The sequence below is a fragment of the Nanorana parkeri genome, unplaced genomic scaffold (assembly GCF_000935625.1).
Source record: "Nanorana parkeri isolate BGI_ZX_2015 unplaced genomic scaffold, ASM93562v1 scaffold823, whole genome shotgun sequence".
Classification (NCBI taxonomy): Eukaryota; Metazoa; Chordata; class Amphibia; order Anura; family Dicroglossidae; genus Nanorana; species Nanorana parkeri.
This window is the reverse complement of record NW_017307091.1, coordinates 750334-760193: the sequence shown is the minus strand read 5'-3', so window position 1 is coordinate 760193 and position 9860 is coordinate 750334. Positions and strand designations below refer to the sequence as shown.

The following is a 9860-nucleotide window of genomic DNA, read 5'->3' as shown; positions in this document are numbered from 1 at the left end:
CTCTTCCTATCCCCCCCTCCTACCTCCACCCTCTCCTCATCCCCCTCCATCTACCTCCAACACACACATCCAGCCTCCACCTCTAATTGTATTTGCCCGTCTCCTCTCTCCAGGTACACCGGCAAGCCAGAGAGAGGGTGAGTCACCTTCAGGGCGGTTCGGATGCTGTCACAATGGTGATTAGGGTATAGGGTGAGTTTCTCCAGTTCCCCACAGTCAGATGATGCCTCCTGCTGGATAGCGGGGTGGCAGCAGATGCACCAGTTGTTCTCCTGTGGGTGAGACACAGATCAGGGTTAGGTGAGTGTGAGCAGTTAGTGGAGGCTGCCACCACATTAGTGCACACTCACCTTCTTACAGGAGTTGAAGGATTTTACCAGCTGCCCGTTCTGGCAAGACAGGATTGACCCCGCGAGGCACAGCATGACACTCAGGGCGCTTAGCAAGGTGAACACTGTTACCTGCAACACATACATCAGCACTGAGTATATCTGGGCACACACAGATTCATAGAACATAACAGAAGCCTATACAGGAACTCAACCCACAACTCTCCTGTTGCTAGACTACAACCCCCAGCACACCTTTTGATCCTTCCTATGTGTAGGCACTCTGGCCGTGTTCTGTACATTTATAGAGAGAGTAAATTGTGGAAACCTGACAAGTCTTAAAACATGCCATCCTCATCCAAGGTATGCAATTGATGGAGTATGGGGGCACCTTGTCCTCTGTACAGGTTCTTTCAAACATAAACTTCACGCCATTTTTGCACTCATAACTCCACCTTGCTCATATTTCTGCAACTAATTTTCCTTCTTACAATGCAATAACATTATAGACAATCCTCTGGGAGTTGATAGCCATCATTCATAACATAATAACTAAGTTAGAATTTTGTTCTGAGTTTTGTTCTCACAGTAAACACAGTACACCTGCGCCCCCTTTTCTTGAACCACTATGGTCCCAAAAGCCTGCTCTCCTTTCCCGGTTACCACAACAGGCCAGACCTTGATCACTCACCCTGCACAAGTGCTTGCTCCCCTATCCCTGTCCCCACCCCTGCCTAGACTGCTCCAATCCTAGCAAGTTCTGGTCTCTCCAATGCACCTCTGCCAAGACCTCTCCACTCCTGACCAATGCACCCTTGCCAAGACTTCTCCACTCCTGACCAATGCACAGTTGCCAAGACCTTTCCACTCCTGACCAATGCACCTCTGCCAAGTCCTCTCCACTCCTGACCAATGCACCCTTGCCAAGACCTCTCCACTCCTGACCAATGCACAGTTGCCAAGACCTTTCCACTCCTGACCAATGCATCCTTGCCAAGACCTCTCCACTCCTCACCAATGCACCCTTGCCACATCCTCTCCACTCCTGACCAATGCACCCTTGCCAAGGCCTCTCCACTCCTAACCAATGCACCCTTACTAAGTCCTTTCCACTGCTGACCAATGCACCCTTGCCAAGACCTCTCCACTGCCTACCAATGCACCCTTGCCAAGACCTCTCCACTCCTGACAAATGCACCCTTGCCAAGACCTCTCCACTGCTGACAAATGCAACCTTGCCAAGACCTCTCCACTGCTGACCAATGCACCCTTGCCAAGTCCTCTCCACTGCTGACCAATGCACCCTTGCCAAGTCCTCTCCATTCCTGACCAGTGCACCCTTGCCAAGACCTCTCCACTTATGGCCACTGCCCAGACCTCTGTATTCCCAAGAAATGCCCCACTGCCCAGATCTCTCCACACCTGGCCACTGCACCACTACGCAGACCTCTGCATTCCCTAGAAATGCCCCACTGCCCAGGCTGCTCCCAGGACTGTGCCTGAAACCTTCCCCCACATAAACACACACATATACATTCTGATTCTCTCCTAACCCTACCCTCGTCTGTTCTGGAATGGGCACACTTTTGCTAGTATACTATACATATACACTATATACTACAAGCACTGTATATATTATATACTAAACACCACATACTATAAACATGTTCTATATATACTAAACACTACACATATTATACACTATATACCATCTACTATTATCGATCTTATCCTGAAGTAGGATGGACCAACAGGTCAGTAATTGAAAGGTGGAGATGGCTCAGAGGTAAGTCCTCCAGCTGTGGAATATGAAGGTGCAAGATTAATCCCAGAGCCAATACCTCCTGATGACTCTGAAGGGGTTGCCTCATTTCTCAGGAATCAATGGTGCCCCACCATGTGCCCTAGAGCGCATTGGAGTCCCTGTACCTGGAGTGACTCACATCTCAGGGGTCACAGGTGTGCAGAATGTGAGGATTCTAGATCCGGGAGGAACTGGCTGGAACCACTGAGAAGTTCCAAAATTGCCAGGCGGTCACCTGAATAGGCCACCCAGAACAGGTAAGTGCCATTTCTGTAGCTGGCACATTTCTTAATGGAGACCTACTCCCTTCTGTGATGCCACCATCCAGTAGCACCACTACCCTGGACACCAGATTGAGGTGACCTGTCCAGAGTCACCAGGAGCCCACTCAGAGAATAATACCCTCATCCCCATCATACTGGCAGCCCACAGAGCAGGCTACGAGTCTTCTTAGTTATCTCCAAAGTGTTTGTCCTCCCATTTACCAAGGACTGGTAGAGTTAAAAAGCAGCAAAGGAATGGTTCAAACTTCGCAGGATGCAGAGACCATACCTCTTAGCCATCCCCTCTTCTCACAGAGCACTGTCTCCTCATTCTCCAGGACGAGAACTGGTGGAATTATAAAGTGGTAAAGAAATGGTTCATACTCACAACACTTTCTCAGCATCCAGCACTTACCACCCAGCCATTCCCACCTCACATAGCACATACTGCACATCCTTCTATTTCTCCAGGACAAGGACTGGTGATATTATGAAGCGATAAAGGAATGGTACGAACACAAAGCACTTTCTTAGCATGCAGAGCACTCACCTCCCAGCCAACCCCTCCTCTCAGAGATCATGGTGTGCTTAACCTTCTATTTCTGCAGGACAAGGACTGGTGGAATTTTAATGTTGTAAAAGGATAGTCCAAACTGACGGCGCCTCCTAAGCATCCAAGTACTTACCTTCCAGCCATCTTACCTTATTCTGTTACCTTATTCCCACTTTGTGTGGGGAGGTTGTAGCTCTCCAGGGTCACCGGAGAACCATCTCTCAGCCAGGGAATTGTTTCTAGTATGGAGATTAGTTCTGATTGGAGGAAATGGCCCCCCTGAGTGTCAAGACCAGCCTATGATGTGTTGTATGCTCATATGGAGGTTCATATTATTCATTTTTCGATTTTCTTCCTTTATAACGGGTATAATAGTTCCATGTCCTCCGTAACACCAAACAGAATGAAGGTTTGTACCGGGCGTTCCAGATAGAGGCTGCAGGTGATGAGATCTCCTTCTGGAGTTCAGGATCCATGTGTAATAAAGAAGGCTCAGTGAGGGATTGAACTCAGGACTCATCTGTTAAATGAGCACTTCAGCAACACCTACCCTCAATCAGTATCAGTCTTCTATTTCAGTATATTAAAACAAATGTGCTCACCCTCCTATTTCTCCAGGACAAGGACTGGCCAATTATAAATCAGTAAAGGAATGTTTCAAACCCATGGTGTCTTCTCAGCATCTGGAGCACTTACCTCCCAGCCATCTCCTGCTCTCACAGTGCCATGTGCTTGTACTCCAACTTTCCAGGACACATACTGGCAGAATTGTAAAGCAGTAAAAGAATGGTTTGCGCTCAGAGGACCTTCTCAGCATTTGGAGCACTTACCTACCAGCCAGGGGCGTAACTACAGATCATGGGGCCCCATAGCAAAAATGTTATGGGGGGGACCCCTTGACGACCGCTCTCTGAGATGTGTCTAATGAAACAAAGATCCCAAAGACTCCTCTTGTGCCTCAGCTACACTGTAGACTTTGCAGAGGATGATACAGTGCTGTGTTGTCTTCACATGTTCTATGTTTAATTTGTCTCAACAACCTAATGGGGCCCCCTTTCACCCCCCAGGCCCCATAGCAGCCACCTGGGCTGCTTTGGCTATAGTTTATGCCACTGCTACCAGCCATCTCCTGTCGCAGAGTGGCGTGCTCAACCTCCTATTTCTTCAGGACAAGGACTTGCAGAATTATAAACTGGTAAAGAAATTGTTTATATTTAGAGCACCTTCTCAGCATCCAGAGCACTTACCTACCAGCCATCTGCTCCTCACATAGCAAAGTGTGCTTGTTTTATTGAAACATATAACTAATAGACTAAAACAGCAAATAAACCACCACAACCTTTACAGAACATTCCTCAATGTACAGAATTCATCTGCAGAGACCATTGTGTGACACCTCCGCTGAGACTCCCCTACATGGAAATACTTCTCTATATACCTGTCCTACAGCCGCAATACCCCATACTGACCATCAGCATTAGACCCTAAACCAAACAATGTCCACCTCCTCCCATCCCCACGTACTTACCATCAGTGTGAAGGGCTTCTTCCATGAGATGCAGCCGATGAGCCCTGAAACAGCCAGCTGAGCGGGGGGAGAGAGGAAAGAACACGGCCAGTTTGGAGATTTCAAGGGAAGGTCAGGGAAAGGCAGCAGAAGGGACTCAGGATGGGTTTTTGTTGAAAAGTTGGCAAGAGTCATACGTGGAAGAGACGGGTGAGGGAAACCATAGAGGAGAAAAACAGCACAGGATAAGAAGATTAAAAGGATGAAGGAAACAAGGGATGAGACGATGGGTGGTGTATTGAGTAGTAAGGGAGGATCATATGAGAAAAAAAGGATGGAGGAGAGTTAGAAAAGGATAAAAACAAAAACAAATCAACAGGTAGAAGGAATGATTAGGTGGGTATCCATCACGGAAAGGATGAGTGAGGGAAACCAGGAGGTGAGGTGGAAGAGATGAAGAAAGAAAGAGATGAAATCAGATTGAATAGATTTTATGTTTCCTACAACTTTGGCACAGCAAAAGCTGATCTAACAATGTGCCAATAACAGTGTTGGCCATCCTGACTGGGGTACATCTTCTAAAAATGAATAAGATGGATATTGGACACAGAAGAGGACTTTACCATATGTGATGTCCTTGCCCAGGACCACAAAAAGCCTTAATTAGGTTGAAGCTTAATAACAACTTTTAGTACTACGACCACTTGTCAGAACTGTCCTCCAGATCTCAGGTGGTGCTCAGTTTGGAATGACGGAGAGTTATCATTGGTCTACAGTGGACTATGGTTATGGAGGACTGGGCACAGTTAAGATCTCCTGTGGTTTTCTCTACAATAATAAACGTTAAGGTAAACAAGAGATATAAATGATATGTAGCTTTTACTGAACCAGCTGAGACATCCAGTAAAAGTGTTTCAAATTAAATGACCTCTTCGTCCTATATTTTATATTTTGTTCCTCCAATTTACTGTTTATAAGTAATAGGCATGTAAGCTGCGGAAAAATTTGGTTTGTTTCGGATATTTCGTGTTTCGATCCAAAATTCAATTCAGTTCGAATTCCGACTAAATCCGAATTTTCATTAGTTTTGGATGAGTTTACGAATATCCGTTGCGAATACCACAGGAAACCATATACAGATATTAATACTAAAGCTGAATCTCCTAGATCCGAATGGCATTCGGGATCCGAATTTCCAAATTGCATTCGATAGCTCCAGAATGCCATTCGGGTCTGGGAGCCTCAGCTTCAGTAATATATGTATATGGCTCCCAGACCCAAATGGAAATCGGGAGCTACCGAATGCAATTTGGAGATTCGGATCCCGAATGCCATTCAAGTCTGGGAGCCATATACATATATTACTGAAGCTGACACTCCCAGACAGGGCTGGATTTGCCACAAGGCCCGGCCTTGGGGCAGCAAGGAGTAGAGGGGCAGCAGGGGTGTGGAATTCCTATCTCCCGATGCCCGGGCGGGTATTTGTTTTCCACATTTAGCCCTGCTTTGGGCAAGCAGAGCTAAATGTACAGCGGGGAAGCCACCGCTTGTTTTGTACAAGTGATCCTGGCGACATTGTATGCAGCCTGCAGGTCTGCCATTCTCCATGGGCGCATTGAGGAACCTGGCCTTGGGGCAGCAGAGAGAGTAAATCCGGCCCTGCTTTCAGACCCGAATGCAATTTGGAAATTCGGATTCTGAATGCCATTCAGGTCTGGGAGCCTCAGCTTTAGTATTATATGCATATACTGTATATGACTCCCATGTTGCCGTGACGAAAATTTGTGTTCAGACCCATTCGCATGCATTAAACTGAAAAACACATCCGATTGGCCAGAAAAGTCACATGTCCGATTCAGTTTAGTTTATGAACGATATTCAGGCGGGATCCGAAATTCGGAAACGGATATCAGGATTCGGACATATTTGGATGCATTGGGATTGGGAAATTCGGATGTTTACAAATGTCTAATAAGTAACTTCTCCATGAACTGTCCTCCTACAGGCTGTAAAAACAATACATATCATATATGACCACCAGGAGTATGGACTCTCCATCAATCCATAAACAACTTGCACATTCCAGAGCCTTCCACGAGATAATTGGCTTTTGGAACAGATCGAAGCCTTGATCTATAATCAGGGCTGGATTTCCCACAAGGCCACCTCAGACATGGCCTCGGGGCAGCAGGGGTGTGGAATTCCTATCTCCCGATGGCCGGGAGATGCAGTTCCGGCCACCGGGCGGGTAGTTGTTTTCTACATTTAGCCCTTCTTTGGGCAAGCAGGTCTAAATGCACAGCGGGGAAGCTACCGCTTGTTTTGTACAGGTGATCTCGGCAATGTTGCGGAGATCACTTGTATGTAGCCTGCATACGGGGGAAGAGGCATTGAGGAACCTGGCATTGGGGCAGCAGAGAGAGTAAATCCGGCCCTGTCTATAATGAACCATCTTTTCTATCGATGATCCTAAATAACTTTTATTTGTATTAACTGCTTTGTAATTAACTGACTCCTTCGAAATTTGTAACACAGGGAAATCTCTCTAGGATGGGTTGCCTATCGGATAATGATAATCCACAGGCTTGTCTATTATATAAGACATAAACGTGTGCAGTAACTCATTGAGACCAGTTGGCCTCCATCTTTCTGGTTTATTGCATCATCATAGCTCTTTGTACTGTCTTAAAACTTTTTTGTGACTTCTTAAAGGCTAAGTCCCTGCCATTATCTGCCCCCTCCAGCAATGGTACTATGAAAGTGATTGAATTTGGTCCCTATAGGGAAGAAAAATAGACTCCTTCCACCAGAAGATGCAATAGAGCAGAAGAAGAGGACAAACAGTGTCAATGGTGCTGACAGACATACAACAATACAATGACAAGTATACGAAGACATTAGTAACCCTACCAAACCACCAACATGGGTCACTCTTGTTACTTACAGAGAATCCGGCCCACGATGGACACGAATGTTTGATCTTCAAATTCGGAGTGATGGAAGCGGTGACCAGGCTGAATGTGACAATCAGCACCCCGAGAACGACCTGTACAAAACCTAAGGCCAGCAGGACATGAGACCAAGCCCGGTGGATCCTCAGCTGGGATAGACTGCGAGATGTCCGACCAGTCAGGGAAAAACTGGAATCCGATGGGGAGGGCATAGCGAGGGTGTAAGACGGAGGAGGCCAGGACAGAATTGCAAGAATAGCGTTCATTAGGAAGAAACCCCCAATCCAACATAACACCGAGGGGGGTTTACATCAAACCTGCTTTAGTTCATGTCAATACTCTGATTTTCACGTTCAGCGCACAATCCATGTTGGGTGTGAGATGGGAATTTAACCCTCGGTGAATGTTTACGAGCGGAGAGTCATCACATTCTCAATTCACAAACAGGATTATAAATATTTAAACATTTAAAGGAAATGAGGCCACGGCGTGAAGAAAACAAAGTCAGCCAAGGAGGACTGTGGTCAATAACCAGTTCCAGTAGCAACAGAATTTAAGGCCAGGTTAGAACTTGAACGATGGCAATTATCAGGCAGCAAAGAACTGGACGCCATCGGCTCACAATGGGGTCCTGGCAGAGCTTGGCAGCCAACATAGGCTACGGGAAAATGTGAGCCATTGTCAAATCCACATCATTCTACATGGTGAAAAGCCTAAGGACAAAACTTATTTTAGTTCTTCCCAACAGCTGCTCCTCCAAAGTCCTCGACAAACCTCATTTCTGGAATGGCATAGGCTTCCTTCTGTACATCTAGTTGATACCACAAGTCAATTGTGCAGAAAAGGTCAGGTCCTCCAAGCTTGAAGTGGCTGGAAGATGGCAGCCTGGATGGTTGTATAACAAGAGACATGGGCTAAACACCAAGGAGGTGCAAATCACGATGAGGTAGCAAGATGTAGACGATGGAACTGGATGGAAGGTCCATACGATGGTGGAACAATGATGATGGAACGAAGTTCCAGAGGGTGAGGAGGTTTATGAAATAGTGCCTAGACAAGGTTCAGATGACGTATGAAGGTACTATCAGGATAGTCAGGAGATGTCCATGTGGTGATGACATATGTGATCAGATGACTGTTTGGATGTGTTTGGCTAGTGAAATGCTCAGCAGAATGGAACGGTGAATCGTTGTGGAGTTGTCTGACCTTTTGTCTTTGCTATAGACCTCTCTGATGGCACCACATGGAATGGTTCTCCAGCACTCAATCCTCGACAGAGGTCCCACGTCCCATTCTGCCTAGGAGACCATCAGCCATCTATCTTAGGTGGGTCCGGAGCTCCAGTCTGAGGTGCAGGGGGAATCAGCAAGGAGCCACAGCAGATGAGGGAGCTCCAGTCCGGTTTCAGCCAGATGGCTTACAAAGCGTTAAACCAACAACCTGGCAGATGCGGAAAGTTGTAGCCGACACAGAAACATCCGATTCCAGGGGACAGGGACCATCTAAGTCCAGAGGACGGAGATCACCTAACTCCACAGGACGGAGATCATTCTGTCTCCTGGCAGCCTGTCAGATGTCTCATTAAGGGGGGGGTGGAGATGATGTGCTGACTCTCCTCCAGTGGTACCCAGTGCTATCTCACTCAGCATCATGTCTGCAGCAACCTGACAGCTGCATTACTGCACAGCCTCCCAGGCCCGCTGCAAAGCATGCTGGGGAATGTAGTCTGCGGGGAGTGGGGGTGGGGGCGATGTCACAGACCTTAAAGGACCATTCAGTCTCATGTATATGATGTTGGTGGAGGACTTGGGAAAAGGGTTAATGACAGAGAGGACGGTATCCGGGGAATAGAGGCTCACACACATCAGGACCATTCACTACAGCAGCACCGATGGCTGTTACCGATAGCAACCACATGCCACTTGTAATTAAATGCCCCTCGGTGGCAGTGAAAGGATGCTTACGGGCAAGCGGTTGACGGGCAAACAGTTGGCACAGGAGCTGACACTTTGCAGCACATGGCCGTCTTGCAGAGTAAAGAGATTACAGAACAGATCCTCACCCCCTCCTCCTCCCCTGCTCCCAGAGGACCGGCTCTCTAATGGAACCATTTTAGCCGGATCCTGCGCGTCTGCTCGGGTTTCAGTCAGCAGAAAGGAAACAATCCTCCAGCTCATTAATATTTCATGGCTTCATATTCCTGAGCCGGGACTGCGCCAAGCCCTCTGTCAATGAGCACCGCTCTGCAGCTAACCAGGATAGCATTGTGTGTAAAGGAGGCTGGCGGGGGCGGCTCATATAGAGGGGTGTAAGAAGAATATATAGGAGGCGATGGTCGCTCTCCAGCAGCAGAAGGCTATAGGAACGTCCAATCAGTGTTAGACGATTGTTGCCCCATGATATCATCACCAGGCCTGTAAAATTCTAGGGAGGTCAGTTCCTATTGACGTCGG

The 9860-nt window shown here is 47.3% G+C and overlaps 1 protein-coding gene across 1 annotated transcript in view; it reads right to left on the bottom strand.

The window, feature by feature from the left end:
* Positions 1-7757, bottom strand: part of FAM189B (family with sequence similarity 189 member B) — a 12856-nt gene extending 5099 nt beyond the window's left edge. Inside the window, exons 1-4 of the mRNA XM_018565251.1 lie at positions 7401-7757; positions 4478-4534; positions 351-461; positions 147-272 (exon numbers count right to left, since the gene is read on the bottom strand). Of these exons, the coding sequence (XP_018420753.1) occupies positions 147-272; positions 351-461; positions 4478-4534; positions 7401-7673 (567 nt within the window). The 5' untranslated portion in view covers positions 7674-7757. The remainder of the gene's footprint in view (positions 1-146; positions 273-350; positions 462-4477; positions 4535-7400) is intronic.
* Between the last annotated feature and the right edge of the window lie 2103 nt (positions 7758-9860).